Raw genomic sequence first — 27,907 nt, 5'->3', positions numbered from 1 at the left:
AATTAATGATGTCATAATAGTTACGTAAATTCTCTAATTAATGATGACAATAAGTTGCGATTTCACAAATGGATACAGATAGTCAAGGTTTCACCCTGCTGACATCTATATTTGTTATTTAATAATTATTGCGAAGAGATATTTTATTCCTAACAAAACTTACCATTCATAATTACAATTATTTATTAAACATTACAATTTATTAAAATTATCTTCTCTAGAGCATACTCTGCATTTAAAATTCAGTTATAAAACACTCGCAATATCAAAGTCACAGATAAATATCGCTTATGACTGATTGACCCGGCCGATACATTTACGGATACCAAAATTCATATTACTTATTCTTGGTCTTCACGTCACGTCATCAAATAACTTAAATCCAGAGTATTCACTCCACAAAACTTTTTGTCGAATATGTCGTTTATAGCGTTATAAGAAAAGTCTTACCAAAATCGTTATTTTAAAGCCTACGTGATTTGGCCGCCATATTGGTGTCCCTCAATGAGATCACCAAGATTTCAACATTTCCATTAAATTATGAGCATAAAACTTCTTTTAGCTAGAATTTTGGCCGAGTTATATAGTTTTAGCTACTCTTTTGGCCTGTGGAAGTTTTGTTTCATATAAATCCTGGCAACATTTTTGATGACGTAGGTGAAAACCAAGCGTTCACTTCAGAGAGGGGATATGTCTGATGAAGTGCACTTTAAGGGAAACCAACAAGCCTGTTGATATCTTAATTCACCACAATAAAATGCGTGTGAGTGTAAACACACGAATACAAGTATGTACTCGATACTTGTGCCTGTAAGCAGGGAAATACAGGTCAGCCATACAGAAAACACTCATGTGTCAACGCGGATATTCGTACTATTTGGTTGTTTGAAAATAATAGACAATTATTACTTTAGATTTTATATTTATGTCACAAAAGCAATTATTTAGTTTTAAAATAACTAGTCTTCGACAATTAAAGGAAATTACTTTTTCAAAGCTTTTCTTGGAACACTCGTTTATAAAATAACCACGGGTAGCTTCTTTACTGTAGGTTTCTTATGTGTTGGATTTATGTTGGATTTATTTCATATTACAAGTTCTTCAACTGCTCTAGGAGATCTTGCGCTTCGCTCTCCGCCCGTTGATCTTTATTTCGTCTTCGTGGTCGTGTTGGGTTGTTTTCTTCATTAGCGTCATTCCCATTGGCTGGTGAAGCCAGTTCTTGCGCTTCCATTATCTTTTGCACAGGAATATTTGAGCGAGTGCGAGACCTTCGCAAATCTACGGGACGACCTCCTGTAACAATAGATCGCATGTCATCGATTGAAGCAGACAGTTAATCAATCAATAGTTTCAGGGAGCCTTACCCTTTTTAGCTTGTGCCTTCTTTCTTGGTGGCCTGGAGGGATCTCTGAAGGCACTCCCAGTCTGTAAAGCTTGCATTAGACCATCCAACACTCCTTCTTGGTCATCATCTAATATGCATCATAAGGTAAGTCAACGCTTCATCCAATATATTTATAGTACGATAACAATACTCACCCATATTCATGTCTACCAATGGATTTCTCTTCTGTCTTTCTGAATCCTTTTGCCTCTTACGCTCTTTCTCTTTCTCCTGTTGACGACCAGAAGAGTTGTAATACTAAATAGCAAATATACGCAACGGGCTGGCCTCGGGTACCAACAATAATCGGATAAGTCCTCCCAGTGCCCTACCAGTTGAGCTACGAGGTGAGACCGAGTGTAGGCCGTGAGCAAGCAGATAGTAGAAAGAGAAAGAGAAAGCAAACCACGCAAGCATAGTAATACCCAATAGGTCGCGATGGGATTCAGCCTCGATGAATTGTGGGTATTTCTAGCTCTACACAGTTTCCTTGGTTTCACACATCAAATCATACTGAATAACTAATAATAAATAATAATAATAAATACTGAATAACTAATTTGATACACTGACTTACCGCTCTCTCCTTTGCTTTCCTGTCTTTTTCTACTTTTTCTTTTCTTTTATAATTATCTTTTCTTGATGCCTGAAAGCGACAAGGAGGACCATTTTATTAATGGTTTATTGATCAAAGGAGGGTCAGTATGTGGTAATTTACCATGTACTGGTCAATAAAAATCTTGAGGTCACCAAAGAATTCTTCCATAGACACTTTCTTTGGATCCATACAGAAAAATTCCAGTACTTCTTTGAACATGGTTGTCATATTTTTTTGCATTTCTTCCAGCACATCTACTTGATCTTTTGCTCCATCATAAAACTCGTAATGATAAGTCAAGGACCATAACTCAGGAGTATCTAGATAGACACTTAAGCCTAATCTAATTTTGATACATTTATTTACACCTAAAATGAGAGACAGCGCTCCAGAGAAAGGACCTAATAATTATGATGACTATAAAAATGAATGAACTAAAGGATATCTTCATGACTTCATGAAATTTATCATCTGGGTGTGGATTCTTCTGCATCACTTTAAGTTCGTTTTCAATCTTTTTCAGGTTAGACTGCATGTTGTTGATGGACTTGGTAAGAATCTCCTCCGATACTGGTACAAAAGAAATTGATGGACTTAATATCAAGCATTTTACCACTGACACAAATTTTATCCATCCATCCATCCATTCAACCATCCATCCATCCATCCATCTATCCATCCATCCGTCATTGATTCATTCATTGATTCATCTGCTCACCTTTACCAGCAGCCTCGATATGAGATAGCTCGTTTTCAAACCCTGCAATTTCTGGGTATTTTTCCTCCACGGATTCAGCCAAAAAGTGAAGTAGATTTTTATGTCCATCAACAGATTTTGTAGAATTGAGCTGAAACAGACAAGCAAATTATCACTATTGATCAGGGATACCATTAGCCTCCCATGTTTCCAAGCTGAATGTTTTCATCACCTTTGTTAAGTAGTTCATTTCAAATCCTATTGTGCCTTCGTTTCTCGAGCCGGCGTTCATGTAGTTACCAAGCAAAAGAATTAACTAAGAAGAAAGGTCGTTAATAACAAGAATAACTTTGGACACAGAACTTTTAATTATGTAAAAAACACTTACTTCAAGAAGTTTCCCAAACTTTGGACTTGTCTTGACTTCTCTACATGCCGCTGTTGCATTAACCACATTCTTTAACAAAAAGGAAAGTTTTATGGTATACTTTATATGAAGTATTCTTATAACCTGCTATTTTAAAAGCTTACAGCTTACCGGTTTTGTATCTGCCATCTCTTCTGGAAATTGCAGCATAAACAGCATAGAGTTCAGCCTCTTTTCAAGGTTTTTGATGTCACTTAGCTGTTATCCAATTATAAAGATAAAAAACATAATGGTAATAATTTTATATAATCATTAAAAATATAGTAAGAATTATGTAGAAGGATAATATCCATGTTCTTACATGACAAGCAAATTGTTCAGGATCACTCAGTTCACTGATATTATCTTTCATATTGGACAGCTGATCCATCTGTGAAATAGAAGATTCAATTTGTTAATTTATTTGCGATCAATCAAATACCGAAGAAAAACATGAATAGTAACCAACCTGATCTGCTGAAGGCAGATACTTTAGTAAGGATTCCAAAGCACTGACACTGAGTTTCTCTTGATCACATCTCAGAATATGCTTTTTGATTTCTTCATGTGATAATTTCATGGAACCAAGGAAGATAGCTGAAGATTCAAATTATACAAAGGGCTAGGTAAGCCTTATTAATTTCTTTTTGAAGCAGATTTACTTTTATGGTCATTTGTATAATCTTTGGCAATCGAATGAAGATATTCTAATGCAGGATGTTTTTATCCTAATCTAATTTATTTATGGTCTTTTGTTTTTTAATATGCTTCAAAAAGAAATTCAGTCATGCTAAAAATCAAACTTTAAGTAAACTTAAAATTTAACAACAAAAAAAATAAAAGATCCAACACTACAGAATATCAAAAAATGTGAAATTTTGATTTTACTAAATAAAAAGTTTTTTTACTGTATATAAGTTTTTCAGTTAATGAATAAAGATAATGTGTGACAGGCCATTTTGTGATGTAATCAACAAAAGAAATCTTCAAATTGCATTATTGTGCATGCTCATGCTACCCATGCAATAAAACTCTACAGAATCACCTTTATTAATGGAAGAAGAATGTACTTACACATGTTCTGTGCACTCTTTGGATCCAATACTTTAAGTTCTTTAGCCTTCTTTTTTTGTACAGGCTTCTCTCCACCATCTTCCTTGTCCAATTTCTTTGGGGCACTCTTCGCAGCAAATGTTCGAGACAGCTCTTCAAATAATTCTTTTCTTTCAAGTTTGTCTTCCTTGGTTTTGGCCCAGAAGCAGTTTTCAGTTAGATTTCTTGTGTTGATCTTCAAATAATAATAATACCAACAAACCACAGGTCAGATTAACAGTACCATGTTTTTTCCACCTAACAACACACAGTGCTTGAATGTGAGGCCACAAAGGGAAAATCTGTCGTTCAAGTTCACTAGTCCAGAATTGAACCCACTTTTCACAATTGTGTTTATTGTTTTACTGTCACAATTCTAGTTTAGTACAAATTTTGCATACTTCCGTCTTATTGTGAACAACATGAATACCATGTGATAAAAGTCCATAATATATGGTATATGTCATCCAATTATAGTATAATGCTTTGGGAAATACTTCTAAATAATAACTATCATATGAGAATAGGAATAAATAAAATTCAAAAGAACAAGGTCATTCTTCGGTGCTGTTATGAAACATTAATATACCACACAAACCTCCCCCAATCCACCATAAAAGTGAGTATGGTTGTGTACCTTATTCCAGTTGGCTCTTTTAGTTTGTATTTCAGGCTTGTACTTTTTTTTTGGGAGTACACCAGGTGGTAACTGTTGTCCAGGAGGTGCAAAAGGAGGAGGCATTCCACCTGGTGGCCGAGGAGGACCACCCATACCTGGTGGAGGTGGGGGCGGTGGTGGTCCTCCACCCACTCCTGGTGGGGGTGGTGGTGGTGGTGGTCCTCCACCCATTCCTGGTGGGGGTGGGGGTGGAGGTGGTGGTCCTCCACCCATTCCCGGTGGGGGTGGTGGTGGTGGTGGTGGTGCTCCCCCTATTCCAGGTGGGGGTGGAGGAGGGGGAGTGGGCGCTCCAACTGCTCCTGGTGGGGGTGGTGGAGCTGGCACTGAAAAGCAAAGAGATACTGTAATTTAACAACAATCAACTAGCTATTTATAGACACCATGAATCTCTTAACTTTTTAACAACATTATATATTAAGCAAACAAAAAACAAAATAATTTATGTACTATTTAGTTAATTTGCAAGTGCATTGTGCTCTTCTAAATGCATAAAATTATTTTTTCCCTTTCTAATGTCAGAGTCTTTGTGTAGCTTGATAGACTGATCAATATATCTTTAACAATGATTTAAACTTTCAGGTTATATAACGTTATAAAGTGCCAAGTGCAGAATATTGAAAATTCTAATCAACTCACTTGCTGTTACCCACATCTCAGTCTCTGCATCATTTATGTTTAAGTTATTAGATAATGATGATAGTGGCGATGAGGATAATGGTGGTGATAAAGAAGACGATGATGGCTGTGATGATGATGATAAAGCCAGTGTTGATGTTGGGAATAATAGTGGTGTTGAAGATGTTGGTTTTGATGAAGTTGATGATGGTGGTGGTGATGGTTGTGATAATGATGAGAGTGTTGTTGTTGATGATGATGATGGTAGTGTTGGTTTTGAAGATAAAAGTGATGTTGAAGATGTAAGTGGTGATGAAGTTGATGTTGGTGGTGATGATGGTGGTGATAATGATGATGGGTGAGTCGATGATAATGATTGCAAATATTGTGGTATCAATGAATGTTTTTCATATACTGATGGAGGAAGCAAAGTTGACTCAGATACTGTAGAACCATACTGTGACGTTTGCTCTACAGAATAACATGGGTATGAAGATGATTGAGAAGATGTTATAGAATTTTGAACTTCAACAATAGATGAAGAAGAAGAAGTTGACTCAGATATAAGAAATGATGAAGAAGATGGTGTTACTCTAGAGTCATACTGTGATGTAGGCTCTACTGGATCACATGGATCATCAGACATCTGTTTTGAATCTAATGATAAGCAAGAAGCTACAAGTGTATTAGATGATGATGATAATGATGATGATGATAAATACTTGTGTGTGTCAACAGGGGTTGGAGTTCCAGGTGGTGTTAAAAACTCCTGGACTGAGGAACAAGAGGAGCCTGGTGATAAGTCACTAGTTAAGTTATTAGGTAAGGAAAAATCACAATAATCCAGTGAAGGGAATTTGAATACTTGAGAAGGAAGAGAGGAATCGGATGAGGAAAGTGATGAAGATAATGATAGTCTATTTGATGAAAATGATTGAGGAGGAGTTATTGGTGGTGAACATGGCGAAGGAAAGGAAATTGACTGAACTGGAGGGGAGTCAAGAGGAAATGTTGTTAAGATAGAAAATTTCTGATTTTTGAAAGACTGCAGATGAGGAGAGGATGCTGAAAGTGATGACTGAGATGGAAATGAAGATAATGCTTGAACTGATTTAGAGGATGATTCGAAATTAGGTTGTAAGTGGCAAGATGGATTTTCAATATTTAGTGATACATGATTTTGTTTTAATGGTTCAATGGTTCTCACACGAGATCTAGGTGGAGCAACACCTATAGTTTTGTGTGGAACTGTAAAAAAAGGAGAAAAAAACAGCATTTTATAGAAATTCCTAAAGGACAATTATTAATATTTAACATTCTTTTAGATTATATAAGCCATTTAATTATCTCATATATTTAGCATTCACCTGAATAATTATGATATCATGCATTTTTGTCTTTTGTATTTCTTTCATGCTTTAGATTCTGATGTTTTACGATTTTATTTTTAGAAATTTAAAACATATTTGATTTCAATGTCAAATCAGACTTTATACTTTTGAGAAAAAAACAATGAAAAGTCATCATAAATATGGGCTATAGTGAACAATCTAGACCATAAATAATAGAGTGGTTGGTAAGCTGTCTGCAGCCCAGTGTCATTATTTTAGCAATGGCTTACCATTATCTTACCCTCATCTTACCGACTATTTACTAAACGCTTACTGTTACCTTACCAGCACATTTTATCATCAGCTACTGTACCAATCCCTTATTGACAGTTTTCCAACCATTACCAACCACTTAACAACAGTTTACCAGCCACTGACCGACAGTTTACCAGCTACTGACCAACAGTTTACCAGCCACTGACCGACAGTTTACCAGCCACTGACTGACAGTTTACCAGCCACTGACCGACAGTTTACCAGTTACTGACCGACAGTTTACCAGCCACTGACCCACAGTTTACCAGCCACTGACTGACAGTTTACCAGCCACTGACCCACAGTTTACCAGCCACTGACCCACAGTTTACCAGCCACTGACCGACAGTTTACCAGCCACTGACTGACAGTTTACCAGCTACTGACTGACAGTTAAGCAACCATTACCAACCACTTACCTACCACTATTTCATGATCCAGATTGTTCATTATAGCCTAAATAATGATAGAGATGGACTCCCTTTAAATCATCAACAAATATGGCACACTCACCTGATCCACCTCCAGGTTGTGCCTAATATAAGGAAAGAAAAAAAGAGAAACATAGAATTAAAAGAACAGACAAAAATTCCTCAAATGTTTGAATGACACAACACATACTTCTCTTTTCTTTAGTTCTTCAATCTCGTTTTCCAAGCTCTTGATCTTCTCAGCAGAATTTGTTGTGGCTAAATTGAGTTTTGCCTCACATTCTTGTCTCATTGTAGTCTCTATTTCTAACTGAAAACAAAACAGCATACAACATTTAATTGCTATGCAAAGATAAATCACAGCATACTAAATGTACAATGTCTTTGCAATATATTGTAAAACTAGTGATTACCACCATTACCACTGTGGCATCTCTACATAAAAAAACTGTCTTGGGTTTATACCTTTGTTTCTAATTGTGATGATTTATCTGTTGCTTCTTCATATTTTGCTTTATCAACGAGGCCCTCTGTTTCACATGACCAAGTAAAATGTAGAATATAATTAAAATTAGTACAATTACAATATTACAGTAAGTGTTATAATTAATATACCTGTATTTCCTTTACCAGGGAAATGATAGTCAATTCAGGGAAGTTGGAAGTGATCCATGGAAGTAGGGAAATTGTAATAAAGGCAGGTATCTTACACTTTGAAAGGCTTTTATTTTTCTTGCTCATGCTAAAGATGCATATATTAAAATCATTCATCATCCTTACATTAACATCACTCGCACACACTGCTCTCTAACTAACAATGCCTTAAGGGCCTACAATAATGCACAAATTTTAGAACCATGGGTTTACATCCCTCTGGGGGAACACCATAGAGTATCTTCATTTGTTTTCCCTACATGTTGTCGTTGTTGTCCATGCAAACAATTTGATTACAAATCAATCACTTCGATGAATAATCAATACAAACAGAGATGAACAATCAAAGGAAACCTGCCTTTATTACAGAATGAAGATAATTCTTGATGCTTATTCATTGTTGTTGTAAGTTGTACAGCAGACACACACTTGGTTCCTTGTAGCTTCTTAGACTTACCTATCAATGGTTCAACATCTATTTGAAATCTTCTTGTAGCAAAATCTGGATCTACTCCACTGCGATGGAGTACAATCTGAGATACACATTCCTCTATCAACTTGTAGTACTGAGGCCTTGAATAAAAAACATTATAAGGTTTACCAGAAGAAGAAAAAAAAGAGATATACATCAGAGAAAGAAAGTTTTCCTTACCTTGCATATACATCATCTCTTATTAACAAGAAATGTTGTAGGATAGAAAGCAACAAATGGTCTGCTGGGGTGTCTTGTACGAGGTTATTCACTATTTGGAATATTTCAACTGTGTCTCTGTGAAAAGATGTCAAGAAATATTCCGATAACAACCTTGGCTTTACTTACTCAATTCAACTGCAAACTACATACCAGAAATAATCAATAATGTCTAAATATCTAAAAAGGATACTCAAAGTTTATAGTAATATCTTTCCATCTGTGTTGAAATTCAACAGAATCATCTTCTTTGTGATCTTCAAAGATATCTAGTTGCATATTTAAGTCATCATTATCAAGGTCCCTCAAATCCTTCAAGAAACAAAAACACACAGACACATTAGTCATTTAGTCATCTTAATTATTGCCTGACATACTTAATAAACCAGCAATCTAAGGCTAGCTATGGTTTTATGGTTATAAAAATGATAGTATTTATTTACTAGTTTTCATGCCTACAGTACCTGTATAGCATCATTGAGTCCTTCTCTGATAAATTCATTTCTGAGATGCAACCTAAAGTCCAGATCTTCAGGAGTACTGACTAGAGCATTGATTAACTGGATGCATGCAACCTGATAAACAAACAAATGGATAAAATAATGATAAAATTATGGATATAAAACTAAGAGAGAAATACAGTAGTACCTTTCCAAGTAATAATATGCACCATCAACAAACCTTATTACAGGTGTTTTTGGGACAGTTTAAGTTTATGATTTTTTTTTCAATTTCTTTAAAAAAATGCAGAAAAGTCCCATAAAAAATTACTGTTGCAAAGTAATTTAATATAAGGATGCAAAAATGAAGTGATAACCAAATATTAAGAAAATAATGTATTAAATAGACCACCGAGAAGGACGGATACAGACATTGTTACTAAGAACCAGTATTGAAGCCTATTGACCAAGATCAACACTGTTGGTACAATTACAATTTATCCATATTTCTATCTTTGGAATAGTTTTCCACATCACAAATTATACCTTAAGTGCAGTGTGGTCATCATGCAGAGCTTCTACTATCTTACTAAACCTTCCTTTTTTCTCCATTTCACCACAAGTGGTCATTGCTTCCAATGTTCTCTCATGTCTAGAATATAGAGGTGAGTGTACAAGCAATTGAGGATCACTAGATGACAGTTGAGCACTCCCATGTCAGAATGCATATTGTACTTACTCCACTAGACACACAGCAGCAATAACCTTAACAACATCTGCCATCATACTGGGAAAGATGGGATCCATAGATCGTGCAAGTAAAGTTAGTCCATCTTTGCTTTTCATTGTTAGAGATAAGCCATACTGAGAAAATAGGCAAAACAACAAAAATTATGTTGTCTTGAACTGATAGCTTAAAAACTTATGTGGGTTTTATTTATTTATTTTGTTGATAAATAAGCATTTTGGATGTAGAATACATCAATATTCGAGTTCTCTGTTGCTCAGGGTTAGCCTTGATTTTGAGCAGAATATTCATATGTTCCTTGGTCCCTAACATGCCACATAGGCATAAAGGATAATGATGATTCATGTGTTCTAGTGAAGGTCCATGGAATTTCAAGGTGTTTTTATTATCGTCAAAGTTGTTCATTTTTTACTTTATTATTGGTATTTGTGAATGTTTAGACACTGATACAAAGCTATAACCCTAAGTAATCAAGGAACACAGCAGTAATTTGAAAAATGGTCTATTCCTAGGAGATCCAACAAAAGGACACATATATAAGTATGAAAGTTCTCAGTTATTGAGAATAATTGTAAATTAAGTACAAAAATAAATAACTCTCTTAACATTGTTTATCAATGTTTACATGATGCAGGGGTGTAGCCAGAATTTTCCTAAGTGCCTCTCTCCTGCCTACACCCCTGTGTGGTGACCAAAATTTAGGGTCTTCATCGGGCACATGTTGTTATGTGATAATATTATAGGACATGAAGTCCCTTTAAAGGCCAATCTCCAATGGACAGACCAGTAGATAGTGACAAATACATGTTATTAACAAAAAAAACCAAGTGTTTATTGAATACCTTATTGTTCATGAATGCCTTTAAACACCTCACACACTCATGTTGTATTCTTTTCTCAACATTACCAGTACTTGAACAGGAGTTTCTTAAATGACTTAATAAACAGTGCATTCCTGATTCACCAAACTCTTGGATCCAGCTGCATAGGGAAAAAAGTTGTGTTCCAAAAATGACATACAATAGTGTGAGTCTGTATTATGTATTCCATGTATTCAAACCCGGACCACACTGTGGTGAGAGGCAAGCGGTAAACCACTACTGCTACCCATGCCACCCATCATACTTGGCAAAATCCTTAACCCCAGTATTTTTGCAACCTTAAAGAACTGTAAAAAAATCTAAAATATTTTTAAATTAAAAATCAAAACTTGTAAAATAGTTTTCCAAGAGCATGCACTCAGGATTGATTTGATGCAGATCTCTTATTTTGCATAAGGTGAACTTTAAATCAATTGAAGCATTATAGTTAATACTACAAATGGTTGAATCAATGTAATCATAATTATTAGAATGATAAGTTAATTATCTACCTTACCTTAATGGTCTTCCTGTTAAGGAAACACGACAGGATTGTAGTAAATTAAGTAAAGCCTCAAGATTTTCAGGAGCTTTCTGTAGTTCTCTGACATAGTCACTAGCAGATGATGGGCCTTCACTTGATTGTTGCTGTAGAAAAGCAAATAAATCATCTAAAACAAACCATCTAAATTTATTGGAATACCCATAATTGACAACTAACAGACAAATTAACACTATTCATGTGATTGATATAGGTAGGACTGAATTACCTCAGATATGAGCTGCCTTCTTTGGAAGCTTATCATCATATCCCTCTTTGTGTCCATATCTCTAGCACGAATAGGATTTCTATGAGCTTCTGATAAGTTCATGTCATCCTAGAAAAAAAAATATATATATAAATATATATAAATATTTATATATTGACAGATATTACAAAGACATCCACATGATACATCTGGTAAAACATCTTGTAATAAACACTTAAAGCTGACTGTGGAGCATAGAGGGTATGTGATGCTAATTTATCAGTGTCATACATGAGTAGATTAATATTGTTTATTGATTTTCCCTGTGCTTCAAGGGTTTTTTATGTTTTCTCTGGTTCTCCTCCTTCCTAATTCAATTTTTGGGCTTTCACCTAGTAATGGATATGGGGCTCTGTTGTCCCTGTCTCACTCTGTAATTACAACCAACTGAATTATTATTAATTTTATTGTTTTTACTATTACTAATATTATTTTGCTATTCAATTAAAGGCTACACTTCATTTACTTGAAAATTTACAAAAATGCTTTAGACAAAATAATTTTACTATGATATTTTGCTTTAGTTTAAAGATTTTGACAATCTTTATTGAGGTGGGATCTCACAATACAAACAAATAAAGTTATAACCAACAGTTAAAGGAGTCTATTTTTTGATCATAGATCTATCCAGCAGGGGGGGGGGGGGGGGGGGAGGTACTCCAATATATAGACTATATGGGGATGATCCGCTGAACAGAGTATGGTTTTTTGAGCTTCTTGTCATAAACAGGGTATACAATTTCACTCAAATTTCCAATTTTGTTTGAATTTCCTGTCATACTCAGGGTATGTATTTTATCAAACCCAGGATGGTCATAAGCGGCAAGTGAGCTCAATCACATGAAGTCTCCTCTGATTGGCTGTGAGCATTAAACCAGAGGTTTATAGGTTAGATAGCTTAACTCAATAACACAGAAAATGAGCACAATTAGTTGATAAGTCTTCTGAAGTTTCAAAAGACTTACATCATTTTCAGATTAATTTGTCACAGTTTAATAAAGGTTACATGTAATAAAAAGACAAAAAACAATATTATCTTATGTAGTTTTATTGTTGCAAATAAGGTTCAGTATGCATTTATGACTTTGCAAAACCTCTTCATATGAGGCGCCTAGTACTTGATGAATGCCCAGTATGTATGACATCGACACTTGTTTCATGCGAACAATAAAGAATAAGTACTTTAAAGCAAACCTATTTGTCATTGATGTCTAATCTAGTATTTACCGAAGTTGATTTTTACCAATTTTTACCCCCCCCCCCCCCCCACATGCATGACAAAGCCATAACAGCTACAAGATTAAGTCGTAAAGGTTTTCGTAGGTTGGATTCATATTATGAAACTAAAATTGACTCATCAACCTTTAAAAATAACAACAAAAGACTGGACACACAATCCAATGGGATAACATTTCAATCGTTAAAAAAGAACAAAGATGGAACCAAAGAAAGTCGCTGGAAGCATGTGAGATATCAAAGCAAAAGAACATTATTTTTAATAGAGACAGTGGCAGAATTCTGCCAGCAAATTACATAAATCTTTTGTGATTTTCAATGCTCTTGCTTTCAGGTTTGTGCGCGATTCTTTTGCTCGCGCATATGTACAACGTTTGATCACGTAGTTTTTGTTAATATTGTAACGTATTTTAGTTCCTCTGAGGATGACCGTGTCGGTCGAAAGCTAAGGAAAATATAAAATTATTTTTAAGGGTTGATGAGTCAATTTTAGTTTCATAGCTACAAGATTGTCATAACTTATTTCCATTACATCTAATAATCAAAAGGTTTCATAGAACAGAGTTGATGATAACCACAGTATTACCGCTAAAACAAGTAAGGATATTTAGCTATAATGATTATTTTGATTGCCGAGAAAGAATAAGTATAATTAACACAACGAATCACACATTAATCCTGAACTACGTATTTTGACTGTTTAGGGAATTATGTGATCTAGCCCTGCCTCAATTAACTTAAAAAAAATTACTTCCACTCTCTACCAATGTTTGAAGCGAGTAATAAAGGCATTTCGAAAGTTAATGGAAAGGGAAAGCTTTTGGGTAAAAAAATAATAAATGAATGTTCTGGAACAGCCTAGCCTAACATATCTATAGAAGGAGCATGATTAATCACTCAAAAAAAGGAATTTCACTAATTTCTTCGTGTAACATTTATCAATATGAAGTTAAAGAATAGTTAAAGCATAGCTGAAAATAGTTAGATCGAAACTAATAAATTTAACCAAATAGAACTATGACTAGGATTTTACAACTAGAAAACGTTTTAAAAGCTTGTTATGGTTAAATGCAGCGGTAATGTTACTAATACAGTATCAAACTCCCATCAAAGTATAAAAGATTGCTTACCAACATTTTCTCAAACATCTTGTTAAAGTCTTCAGTAGGTAAATGTTTGATACGTTCAAGTTCTTCTCCCAGTTCTTGGCATCCTTCGCCATCTTCTTCTTTAGTACTTGCCAACTCGCTCCTTGTGCTTATGACCGCCATTATACTTATCTTTCTTGGATTTTGTTGTCCGCATGGATGCAATTCTACCCATTTTACCAAGCTACAAACAAAACATGACATTCATTAGGACTTCCAGAAATGATAAATGACAACAGCCAGGATATAAAGTTATGTAGCCTGTGATTGCCAAATTGCCAATAGTAATACTTACGAAGAGAACCACTGGGGTTGTTCTTATCTCCGCTTTTATCATTCATTTTTGCCAAGTTAGCCTCACTATTACCGATATTACAGCTAGACTAACTCATTGAGATTTTCCCAAGTATCCTGGTTTTTGATAATCTCTTTTTTTAGGCAGCAAAATCGAAGGAAAGGAAAATATTCTGTACAAATACAAATCATTCGCAATCCGCCTTACATTGCGCATGAGCAGTATGGATATCTCTATTTTTATTTTGCATCCCACAAGTCAATGCGACCTTACCTTTTCGTTTGTTGCTGTTGTGGTTTTTACTCATTTTCTTTCTCACTATTTCATTTTTAAGTATTATTGCTATATTGATCATATAATTAACAACTGTAATTACAAATTATTTTGAGAATGAATAAATTTCTGACAATGCATTTCAATGATGAAGCTTTATGAATTCCCTTGATTTAGATATCATTTTTTAATAGCCAACTAACAAATAGATCAGGCTTAGCTATGTTTTGTTCTCTGATAAAACACGACTGGAGCTATTTATTTCTTCAAATACTTTTAATAGCCAATGATATTTACATATTTCATTGCTTTTAGACATTCGTCAGACATGTCACAGCACATTACTAGGGCTGCAGGGGGAATTACCATATCGAAAGTAAAACCAGCAAATCGCGAGTAAATTTTTCTATCGTATAATAAAAAGGGTTATACGAAAGACTGAGTTGAGAATCGAGTCTTTTAAAAGTGATGAGATAGAGTTTCAGTTAAACGTTGTAAAAGTTGACAAATATTAAATGGTATTCAATAGTTAATCAGTTTCAATCAAGTAGTTCTAAATATTGTTGTCAGCCAGGACATTTGTATGTAATTTAACATTGAAAATTGAAGGTGTTGTCCAAAGCAATGAACGAAGCGAAGATATATGTAATCTCCTTGAAGCCAAATGTGTCTGTGTAAACATTAGGATAGCCCCGTAAAACCATTAGCTTAACTAACTGATTATATTCGTTCTCACCTTGGTTTTGGATGTTTTCGGGCCAGATGAAGGACCTTTTTGAGAGCTCATATTGACAAATAACCTCCAAGCAAAACAAAAATCACTAAAAGGCTTTCCTGACTATAGCAAGTAAATACATCAATCCCGAGGCAAGATTCTTGTAGTATTCCGCCATTTTCCTATTATGGGTTGATATTCTGACATGTCGACAGTCGTAATGTGCCAACGTATTCAAGTGGTTTACCCATCATAAATTAATCATTAGCTGGTTATCAGCGTGTCACGGCTTTTGCGTGACAAAAGAAAAATTGATAAAGTCTGCTTTCGCTGTCGTTTTCCCCAACAAGTGAAAACCTTTTAAGTAAAAACTTTTTAGTTAAAACTACTGCAAAGCATTGATCGATACCGTGACGTTTACAGGTTTCTTGTGCGCATGAACTAGATAAATTAAAGGACTAGATTGTTTTGGGCGGCCGCACATGTTTATCCCACATATACATGCATACATACGCGCATAAATAAATACATGAACTATATTCTACATACATTTGATATTGCTGCTGAAAATATCAGTTTCTGGTATTTCTAGTATATGGACATGTGGACATGTATAAGAAAGGTTTATTGTAGTCCCACATTGAAAAGATGGTAAGTTGACTATGAAATAATTGTGTGGCAAATATAAAGCAAGCATTGATTATCATTCACTTTTGAATTTCTCAAGACTAGTGGGAATTCCTCGAAAGAAGAAATCCCACATTAACGAAAAAAAAGACAAGCAAAAGATGAGCAACATGACATTGTATTTTGTATTGATTTGCCTTCAGTCGAATTCTCCTGACCGTTTGTCGATTCTTAGAGCAGGAAGGGGAGGATTTCATTTTCTACCGAGGTTTTGCGTCTCTTGCATTGATTTGATTAATGCCGACAAATATGCCGATCGATAATCTCCAGGGCAAGTCTCGTGCATGGAATAGGACGTTTGCATGATGGCGTCATTTGACTACCTCTACCATAAAATATCAGAGATGGTATCCCATAATTTCTAATATACTTCTAATATACTTTTGTGTATATACAAAAGGATCAGAATTTCTGCATATCGCTGTGTATATATATATATACACCGAACTGAAAAAAACGTTGTCGGGTTCAAAAAAAGGTAATATAATCAAAGCTAAGACCGAAGGGGAGCATGGGAAGACAAACAATTATGCTAATTTCATGCGTATTGCAGTTTTCGGTTCCTGTGCATATTTTATGCATCATGGCTTTGGCATGTTGTTAATCTAGGTCGACAGACTTTGATTTTTACGTGCAAATATGTTGGATGTTTTGAACGATCATTTACCATTTAAAGAGAAACGTGTCAAAAGAAAATTCCAACCCCCTTGGATGAACAAAGATATTCTGCATTGTATGAAGAAACGTGATTGCCTATTAAAGAGGACCCGGAAATTCGATTCACCAGATCTTTGGTCCAAGTTTAAATATTTTAAGTGCAGAACTATCAATCTCATCAAAAAGGCAAAAAGATACTTTTTCTCAACGACCATCGATGAAAATAGAGGCAACCCACGCGGAATTTGGAAGTGTTTAAAAACATTAAACGGCACTGGTAAAGCTCCAACAAGGATTCAAGAACTCTACTCCGACTCTGGTAAAGTCTGCAATTCCGCTTTAATTGCAGAAACTTTGAATACATATTTTACAAATATCACCACGAACATCGGTGGGAACAACATCACGGACATCCAAAACAGTTCTCATAATGACAAACTTTTGACGTTTGTTAAATCACGCCTTGGAGACAGTGTACCCTTTATCATTCCAAAAATTACTGCCGATGACGTCATCGAACTCATTCAAAAGATTCCTGTTAATAAAGCTACGGGTTCTGACGGAATCAGCGCTAAAATTCTGAAGTCAATTGCTCCATCGTTAATAAACGTTATTACTGAGATCTTCAACGTATCAATTAGTACGAATAGCTTTCCCTCCAAATGGAAAACGGCCTTGGTGATACCAATGTTTAAGACTGGACAACGAAGTGAATGCTGCAATTATCGTCCCATCTCACTCTTACCTATCATCTCAAAAGTTTTTGAAAAACATGTTGCAAAATCACTGTGGTCCTACCTTCAATCCAACAACCTCATTTACAGATTCCAGTCTGGTTTTAGACCTAACCACTCCACCGAACCAGCATTAATAAAGTTAACAGACCAGATCTTATTTAATTTGGATGACGACAAGTTGTCCGGACTCATATTCATAGACTTCAAAAAGGCGTTTGGCATGGTCAACCACGAAGTCCTACTTCAAAAACTCGAACCTGTACCTTCCCAACTCACCATCACTGGCATGGTTTAAGTCTTACCTCGTAGGAAGAAATCAACGTTTAAAGGTTAACGATTACACATCCTCTCTATTACCAATACAACATGGCGTTCCACAGGGCTCCATTTTGGGCCCGATTTTGTTCCTTGTATTTATTAATGACCTGCCACTTCATGTCCAAAGCTCCACTGCTGATATATACGCGGATGATGTTACGTTGTCGTTAAGTAAAAAATGGAACAATCTTACATCTCTCTCTGCAACGCTTCAAGACGATGTCGACATTATCCTTTTTTGGTGCAGTCAAAATAAAATGATAATCAACGAAACTAAAACCAAATCAATGCTGGTAACAGGAAAACGTCTACCGAAACGCCTCACCAACAATAACAATGACCTCAATATTGCCATCAATAATTGTGATGTCAAACAAGTAAACAACCATAAAGTTCTGGGTGTTACACTTGACTCTAAATTGACTTTCGAAGACCATGTTGATAATCTATGTAAGAATCTTTCAAAGAAAACTGGACTTTTTCGACACATCAGTCCCTACTTAAATAAACCACAGAAGGAAACATATTACAACACGGTCATCAAACCTGCTATCATGTATTGCTCTACTATTTGGTCATCATGTAACAGTAGCTCTATGAATAGGGTTATGAAACTCCAAAAAAGGGCGGCAAGAATTATCTTGAATGTAGATAAATATTCCCGTTCTATTGACTTGTTCAACGAGCTAAGATGGCTGCCTTTTTACCAAGAATCTTACGTCATCAGATGCGCCATTGTGTACGAAAAGATTAACTGGACCTGTACTCTACTCCTTACATCAGTGATCTTTTTGAAATGATGAACTCTGAAGTCCATAAGAGATCAACACGCTACTGTAAAATAAATGCCCGATGTCCAACATACAAGAAAGAAACAGAGGGAGGGCACACCATAAGTGTCCGCTGCGCGAAGAGTGGAACAAATTAAATAAAAGTATCAAGGAATCTTCGTCAAGAAAAGTCTTAAAAAGAACTCTATTTAAGATCGAGCTTGATACTCAGATTACGAATTTGCGTTTTAATTCAATTAATTAAGTTTTATTACATTATTGAATAATGAATTTTTTATATATCTTATATTTCTTATATATTTACTTATCTTTTTTTTATATTGTATATATATATAGATTTATTTATTTATATCTATTAATTAATTAATTTTTATTTATTTATTTTTTAATTTTTTTGAGGGCCACTAGTTTCTCAGTACCTTGCGTATCTGTTATGTGTTTTACCCTCTTGAAATAAAGTTGTTATAAATATAATATGCATTTTGGAGTACCCAAAATCCTTTTCGGTCTTAGCTTAGATGATATGACCCGTCTCGAACCGGCTACGTTTTTTCAATTAGGTGTATATACACTTGATTGCAGAAAGGTTGTAGTATACATTTATACATATATCTTATGCAAGAGAATGTGAAGTAAGAGAAGGAATCCCCGTGCCCCATCATGTGCACACTTTGATGTTATTTTTAGAATCTATTCTAAAAATATCTTCCAATAATATCATTTATTTAATCGTTTGATTTTCTGCACGCGCATAGTACGCGCGCACTCTACGCTGTTTGCTAACGTTTTCTTGTGCTTTTCTTATGTTCAAATGTTTAAATCTGCCCTCAAGATGACGATTTAGGTCGAAAGCTTTGGGGGGAAAATGTAAAAATACTCCAAAAAGTTGAACAAATTACTACTTCAATTTCCTGTCGTATTTGCCAATCTTTCGACGTGCACATCTATATCCAGGGCAGAGTCGAAATAAGGAAAAAAACCCCAAAACGTAAGCAAACAGCGTAGAGCGCGCGCAGTAAATGCGTGTGCAGAATAACAAATAGTTTTAAAAATAGCATCAAACTGTGCACATGATGGTCACAAGGCTATATAGGGGGAATCCTTGCTTCTCTTAGTTCATTTTCTCTTGCTTAAGGAATATAAAACACGCGCACGTCTCTGTGCTTCTGTGATTTAAACACGCTGGGAGCTGTAGAGCAAGAGAGAGAAGCAAAATTTGACGCCGAGTGTTTCGCTTGCTTTTCGAGTGCTCTACAGCTCTCAGAGTGTTTATATTACAGTACAGAGACATATGCAGCCCTTTTTTTATTTATTTTATCTATTTATTAGTTTCGCCATATATTAAACTGGAAGTGTAATAACTGAAAAAAAATACTGTGATATATATGACAGGGTGACCGCAACAGCGTTAAGCCAATTACTGCGGGCCCAAAGTAATGCCTTAAATGAAACTTAGTGCATAAACATAATTTAAGTAGATATATTCGCACATTTGAATCAAATAACTAACAACAGGAGGTAGCAAGAGTGAGGCTTCTGCAAGAGTTACATTTTAAACAAACTGTTTTGAAAGTACGTGGGTCGTAACAGTTGTAACTGTCCAGTGACGTTACGTAGTAACTTAACATGGCGCGTTTAAATGTGTTGAGTTTGTCCATTTTCAGGTTTAGTTCATCAGCGAGAGCGTTCCATATTCTAGTTGTCCTGATGAGGTAGGATTTCTGGTACGTAGAGGTCTTGCTGTCACGAAGGGGAAGTGGGGGAGTAATACTTTCCCAACGGACACAAAGTTTCGGGTCGTTCTTCAGTTTTCTTCTTCTTCTTCTATTTTGTGTGTCGTTAGTACCTTTAGGATGACCTCATCTGGATTCTCTGAGTATGGCTCTAATGGCTTGGTGTTACTTCGTTGTTGGCTCTGTGCTATCAGCTCTTTTACACGCACTCTCTGCTGACAACTTTCTTACTACTACACTGAACTCTGAGTGAGCACGTATTTAAGGGCTAAGCTTACGCAATACCCTACATAACCGGTTTGTACTAGGTCAAACTAGATTAGACCAGTTATGTCAAGTATGACGTTAGAGCTTGAGACAGGTGTTGACTTTAGGAAAAAGTACAAGCACTGAGTTCTAAGAGCTAACCCTGAAAATCTGTCGATGGTGTTCGCTTAACTAGTATAGAGCAGATTGCACTAAAGATATTCTAAAGTTATAAGTAAGATCATTCTAAAAAAGTGAACAGAAAAAGGCTTAGGAAGTAGTTGTTTGTACAGTAAACAACCCTGCTCTTTTCCAGTACGCATGTACAAAGTTGTACGTGATCAAAACCCGTTTTCACTGGAAAAGTACAGTAGATTTGCAGCTGTTGTTTACTACAAAAAGTACTTCCTAATTAGAAGTGTAAGGCTATGTCAGTGAACAAACATCCTTGACCCTGGAGTTAATAGACAAGTCATTGTGAATGACTTACCATTGGTCAATGACAAGTTGTCTATTAACAAGTCATTAAAATAAAGAGATTTCCTTACATTTCTTATTTACAGAAGGTTTAACAAAGAAGTTTCTTTTTCTAGATTATTTTTCCCTTAAAATATTTTTCCTTTAATAATATTTTCCCCCTTTACATTGCACTGACGTACTGCGTACTTGACAAGATTACTGTTTGATGATCTTGTTGGTCGTGTACGTCGAGGAACAGGTAGTAGATTAGGCTTCACGTGTATCAGGTTATGCGTTAGTTTAAAGAAAAAAATCATGTCAAGGTATTCATGCCAGTAAGTTATTGGTAGTAAAGATAGAGTTTTCAATCTCGAACTGTAAGAGACGGTGGATGAGAATGGCAGTTTGGGAATGTATCTTGTGGAACGTCGTTGTGTTCTCTAAACTCTTGATATTAGTTCAATAGACTGTGGTGCCCATATTTGTGAGGCGTATCCAAAGTGAGCACGAACGAGAGTAAGATACAGCGTTCGTCTCACGGAGATACTTTGAATGTATCGAGTGTTTCTTCTGACGAAGCCCAGCAGTTTGTTAGCTCTAGCTGTTGGTTCCAGTACCTGCTTGTTCCAAGTCAAGTTGTTCGATACCCAGACACCCAAATCGCGCTTAGCTTTGACGGATACGAGTTCAGAGTTCTTGAGACTGTAGGTAGATTCCACGGGTCTGATTTTTCTTGTTATTCTTTGCGCCTTACGTTTAGTCTCATTGAACGTGAGACCGGATGACGAAGACCAAACGTGCAGGCTGTTTAAATTGGTCTGTAGCGACGCCGCATCTTGAAGAGACTTGATATTTTTGTAGATTTTTGTTACATGGCAACGTTGCTGAGATCGTTCACGCTGGTCCCAAAATAGAGCCTTGAGGAACCCCGGAACCGACAGGCAGGACATCTGATGTAGCTCCGGCCACAGTAACACGCTGGTGGCGGACCATTAAGTACGAATTGAACTACTGTAGAAGGGTGCCACCATAACCAAACTCGCGCAATTTATGCAACAAACGACTGTGACTGACTTTGTCAAAGGCTTTGGACATGTCCATATAAACCACATCAATCTGTTCGCCGTTGTCTAGCAATGATCCGATGTGATCCAAGAGCAGCAGGTAGGGGGACTCGCGGTCACCTCTTGAGATTCGCGGCTATTACCCCCGCCAAACATTATAGGTCAGCCGCGGGTATTACCCGAGCCAATTCTACGGGCTTTTAGGCATAATTCCAATTTTTCCTCAAAACACGTGCCCAACCCGCGTTATTGTCAAAGTCGGATTACTAAATATTGCAATAATTTCCTAAAAAACTCAAAATATTTGTCCTATATACGATGCACGAATGTAAAGAATTCAGTCCAATTTACGATTTATGTATGAAATGCCTTAAGCCGCGCTTTAAGCCTACTAAGCCAAATAAGTATATTTGCTGCGGTAAGAAGATGCAAATAGAAGATGACACATCAGCGCAATGTTATGAATGTGGTAAGAACATTGCTAATGCCGTGCCTTGCGCTACCAGAGAACAATATTACTCTAATGGAGGTCGTAAGAAAACGCCCTATAAAAGAATGAAGTACTTTAGGGACTGGATGAGCCACATTCAAGGTTATCGCCCCGCGTACTTGACAACGAAGTAATGGAAATGATTGCGCTTAACTTAAATGAACCAACCCCGCAAAGCTTAAGAAAGACGCTAAAGAAGCTAAAGCTAGGGAAATGCTATAAAGACATTTCCTACATATTGTCTGAAATTACCGGTAACCCTATTCCCAGCATTTCCGAAGATACTATGAAAAGAGCCGAGTGGATGTTCTGCCGACTAAGCGAAGGCATTCCTTATTACCCCGATGCAATCTATGAGATATTCCATGAAATTGACCCCAATCATCCATTATTAGTATGGATACCACGGCGTTGACGTGCGTTCGACATGGAACTTAAATCCCGTCTGGTTTCTTTCAAAGCGAATGTTAACTGAGCGAGCTTTCTTTGAAGCTCTTCTTTTGCTTCTTGGAATATCTTCTTGCGTGTTTCCTCAGATAGATCCTTGACAATTGTTTTTTTGTTCCTTACGTCGGACTTTAGCTTTTCGTATTTGTCCTCTTCGGCCAGGATAATCGAGAATTCGACGTCGTCTATCTTTCTATCGCGCAATGCCTTAGAAACGAGGTCAGTAATCGTATTTACTTTTGCCCTAGACAAAGCTATGGTTGTGTCGTGTTTTGATATCTTACCGGATAGCTTTTTCATAATGCCCGTAGTAACGGCTGAGATAATACCACAAACTGCCCCAACACTAGCCAAAGGAACTCTTACGAGTACTCCGGGTCCTAGTAAGCGAAGTAGCAACGCCGGAACCCGTCAACACGACGGATATAGACCACGAAGTTATTGCGACCTTATGCAGCGTACTCCGGGCTCTAACGCATTTCTTCCTTACCTCTTCGTAGTGTTTTGTTTGCCCTTCGAGGTAAGCCAGTATTAGATTTGCCTTATTAAGCCTAAAGTTTTCTGCGTTCATTTCGTTAGGTGTCGTAGTATGATAATTGGGAATATCTGGGTACATCTTAGGTGCCGATGGTATGACATCCATTATATACTAATGTACGACGCTTTTGGGAATGACATTCAGGAGCAGCCACATCATGACAACCGGGACTATTGGAATTGGAGGGCTTTTAGAAAAATGTTTCCATACGCAGACCCTACTAAATTTGAGCGTAGGCCCGACGGTATTTATTACCAAGTCTCTAGGATGTACAGCAATGAGGATTTGAAACCTACGCTGGTCGATCAGATAGACTCTCAGCTGAAGCATCCTAAGATTTTGTCACATAAGCCCGTGCATGTTGAACTTAAGCCCAGCTGGTCGAATGAATTATTGCTTGGTATTAGCACCTATCCGATACCTGCGGTTCCATTTGATGAACGCCCAAGCTTGGACCTAACGTTGAACATGCGGATCTAACGACCATTCCTTTGTTGCTAAGGTGCGAGACATTTTCAAAGAAGTTCCCATAATTCATACCACCGCTAAAAAATCTCACGAATGGTTGAGAGGTCCTAACATGCGATACTGGCCGCAGCAACTAAACTTCGCGGTTTGGTGCGCCACCGGCGGCTGCGGCGTAAGTGCGAACTTGATGAAGAATTCGATATTCATGTTTCATTTTCACTTCACGGTTAGAAGAATACTGCATGAGATGGGCGTTACTGCATTGCCAGGAGATGCTGCGTTTTATGCTAGAGATAACAAATACGATGTTCCTGCCTATAACAGGCTTTGCAAGGAGTTCGGCGTTGTGGGAAAAGACTTTAGATGCACTGCCGGTGCTAACGATGGTCTGGGGCATATTTGGGCTTATTGGGGTATTGGTGGACACGTGCTAAGTGATAAGGAAGTTCATGCATTGCAGCTACAATGGAACACGGGTTATCATAAGGTAACTCACGACAGTAGTACCTTCTTTGAACCAAATGCTAAGACCACTAAGGTAGTTAAAGACGGACCTCTGTTTAAAGACTGAGGGCGGTAAGTATGCAAGGGGCTAATCCATTGATCATTAAGATTACCAACGACGAGCAAACAAAGCAATATCTTAATTTCATACCCAAAGTAGGTAAAGGACTAACTAGGGCTGGCCTTGCCAGGTTGAATCGTAGCATAGAAGCTTACGTGTATTGTGTCCTTGGAGCTCAGGTAAACACCCGATCTAGCATAATCGGAAATACTGGCGCCGCAGAAGAGACGCGAGCCGAAGCCTTGATCTTATTCGAAAGTTCGATCTTGGAGGGCAATATTAGCAAGGGCATACAGCGTTACCAACTAGCTATACAAAATTCTAAGGCAAGGTTGGACTATGCAGTAGCCCCAGGTTGTTGGTTAATGCCTAGTAATTTATCTATGAATGCTGGCTCTGTAGTAGGATACAACAACAAACTTCAACGAGCTACTAAGGACATGAAGTTTGGGGTGAATGACGTGAACTCTGACATTTTCGAGGGTATTTCACATTTCGAGGAGCCAAAGAAGGTACACACAGAAAAAACAAAGCCGCCCGTAGTCAAGAAACCAAAGCATGTTCCCACGTTACCAACCATACCTGAGGATAACGACGACCTACTAAAAGCCGGCCTAGCAGCCGCAAGCATTGGTCTGAGTTATTATATATGGCGATGAACAACCCCTACGTAGCTGGAGTAGAGTGTGTTTATACGACTTACACAGGCGAGAAAAAATACACCCAAGCATCTTGGGTCGACGTTACTGGGATGTCTGTAGATTTGAACTACTCTGGGAAGAAGTTAATTTTATGCAGTTTGGGAGCCGTTAGTAATGCAAACGTAGGATTTCGCTTTTGAGATGACGATGGAGTATTACAACCCATGCGCGCGAAAACGAACAACAGAGGGCCTACGCATTTCTGAGTAGAGCCGCCAACGAATAGCGCTGAGAATCTTTCCGTTTGGACTTTTCACCTAGTTGCTGACTGCCATGGGAAAGTAAAGCTACAAATACGTGTAGATTACACTGGGAGCGTTTGCATAAATAGCATAGAAAATCAAAGGGATACTATATATAACCACATGACTATTAGCACTCTTACGGCAGTTAGTATATGAATCCGTATGTAAGGGAAACACATTACACCCATCGCGTAGATGAAGAGGGATATGACGATGTTGCTTGGCATGACGTTGGAATGTGGGTTGAAGTTGGGGGCACTACATTGGTCATTTGCACCATTAGCATTAATGCAAACACGCATGCAAATGTGGGGTTTAGACTTATCGATGAAAATAATAAGCCTTTGCTTCCTTATTGAACTTCAACGAACACTAGGAAAGTTACCCATTTTTCGATGGAGCCCCACACTAGGTACCCTGAAGACCTAACGCCAGTGACTTTTCATATGCTAGCCAATTGTAAATATGCTAAGTTGCAAGTCACTTCTGATGATGGAAAATTTGGGATAAATCGCATAGGTGGTAGGCCTGCTAATGCAGCCTGGAGTCATAAGCCTATTTCTACCATGAGCGTGTTGCCGTTAGTTCCGAATTACCAGGGCGGCGCTGATACTGTCATTATCCTCAAAGCAGGACATCAAGGGAGCCTGATCATAAGGATAAGATCAACCCTTCATCTTCTTTAGGAACACCGCTCCAATAGCTACGACCAAAGATCCAAATGTTATTGCCCACGAACTTTAATAGTTCCCCGCCCGCGCTAAGTGCCAAGGAAACGACAGACCCCAACAGCCCAGGAATGCCGGCTGTTTTCTTTTTTCCCAAGTTAGCCAATCCAGAACCTAATTTCTTTACGCCATTGCCCGTAGCCCTAAGCGCCGATAAGATTACTCCTACTACGCTTGAGATGGCGACCGCGAATGCCAGCGGAACGCCATACTTTACCAGGGCTCTTTTGATCTTTTCCTTGGTGGTAAGCCCCAGCTCCCGCTCCAGGCCTTCCCTTTGTGCCTTCGATTCTTCGACTCTCTCCTGAAGGGCTTCTAATTCCCTTTGCGCTGCTTCTCTTTCTTCCTCGCTGCGGTTTTGATCGTTGATCATTTCCCTTTGTTGTTCTATTTGCCTTTCTAAGTCTTCAATAGCCTGATCTCTTTGCTTAAGTTGCTCCTCTAAGACCGCTTTTTCTAACATGATGTTTCTTTCCCTGTCAAGAGCTTCCATTATTTCGCCTCGTAGGCTCAAGTTCTTGGTTGTCTGCCTTCTGCTCTTTCAAGACTTCGTTCAATTCTTTTATTGCCTTGTCTCTACTGTCTAGTAGCTTAGTAATTCGGTCTCTGAAGTCGGCTTTTTCGTCTTCATGGCTTTTGTTCATTAGCCGAATTTGTGATATGAATTCGTCTTCTAATTCTGCGATTCTTTGTTGCAACTCCGCATTTTCGAGTTTGACTGCGTCGAAGGCTTTGGTAAGAGTCTCCTCATTGCTGCTTGCCTCCTTGAGGAGCTGCGATGTCTTATCGCGCTCCGCTATGAGGTTGTGCTGTTCTTTTTCGACTGCTTTCTTTTCTTCGTCCATTGCATTCATTTCATTCTTCAGAGTTCGTAATTTTAGGTTTAGTTCGCCCCTCTGGATAAGGGTAGTTTGCAGAGAACTAAGTTCATTCTCGAGTTTTCGTATTTTTGCATTCTTTTCCATTTGCATAGAATTTATGGCTGCGAGTTTTTCCTCATTTAAGGTCTGAATTTTCTCATTTTGTTCATTCATCTTCGTGGTCAATTCTTTGACCTTCTCCGCGGTATCTAGTCCACCGCCTGCAGGAGGTAGTTTCGCAAAGCCCGCGAACATCCTTTGTTGGGCGATCTTTAGATCTTTTCCATTTAATTGTTTCTGTATTGCTAAGTTAGGGTTTCCAATAGCTTGTTTCAAACTCTTGGGAATGTGAGGGTCAGCAAAGAATCTTCCTTTTTCGTCTCTAATTACGTAGATCTTAGAGCCGCTCCTTGGAAGTCTGCCTAAGATTACTTCTTTGCCCCACTGATTACTATAATCATAATAATAATAATGGGACTTATATAGCGCACATATCAAAATTCATGGCGCTTCACAATAAGAAATAAAATAAATACCAGACGTATGTTACAATATTAATGAAATGTCATAGTTCATTGATGTTCACTTTGAACCAGAGGAGACAAAGTTCTTGAACAAATGAGTTTTCAGTTCATTTTTAAATAATTGGATTGAAGAACGTTTCCTAATTTGAAGTGGGAGGTCATTCCACAGTTTAGGGCCAGCAACGTAAAAAGATCTGTCACCATAGGTCACCAGACGAGATCTTTGTTC

At 37.3% G+C, this 27,907-nt stretch overlaps 1 protein-coding gene across 1 annotated transcript; it reads right to left on the bottom strand.

Annotated features, from left to right (window-relative positions):
• Nucleotides 1-54: 54 nt before the first annotated feature.
• Nucleotides 55-14,317, bottom strand: LOC116294643 (protein diaphanous homolog 2). Its single transcript, XM_089039110.1, is given in 29 exon segments — nt 55-1,296; nt 1,368-1,475; nt 1,543-1,618; nt 1,965-2,033; nt 2,106-2,270; nt 2,431-2,555; nt 2,704-2,833; nt 2,915-2,998; nt 3,071-3,139; nt 3,221-3,307; nt 3,411-3,479; nt 3,558-3,685; nt 4,163-4,376; nt 4,818-5,182; nt 5,496-6,722; nt 7,634-7,655; nt 7,742-7,861; nt 8,017-8,081; nt 8,663-8,778; nt 8,858-8,974; nt 9,090-9,208; nt 9,361-9,471; nt 9,883-9,988; nt 10,076-10,200; nt 10,927-11,065; nt 11,462-11,592; nt 11,715-11,822; nt 14,120-14,230; nt 14,232-14,317. Coding segments are annotated over 29 exon segments (4,593 nt in total). The 5' UTR covers nt 14,313-14,317; the 3' UTR covers nt 55-1,090.
• Between the last annotated feature and the right edge of the window lie 13,590 nt (nt 14,318-27,907).

Source organism: Actinia tenebrosa, unplaced genomic scaffold, assembly GCF_029948245.1.
Source record: "Actinia tenebrosa isolate PJP-AT-01 unplaced genomic scaffold, QUT_ActTen_1.0 PGA_scaffold6__47_contigs__length_16458017, whole genome shotgun sequence".
Lineage (NCBI taxonomy): Eukaryota > Metazoa > Cnidaria > Anthozoa > Actiniaria > Actiniidae > Actinia > Actinia tenebrosa.
This window is presented reverse-complemented; position numbering and strand designations above follow the sequence as displayed.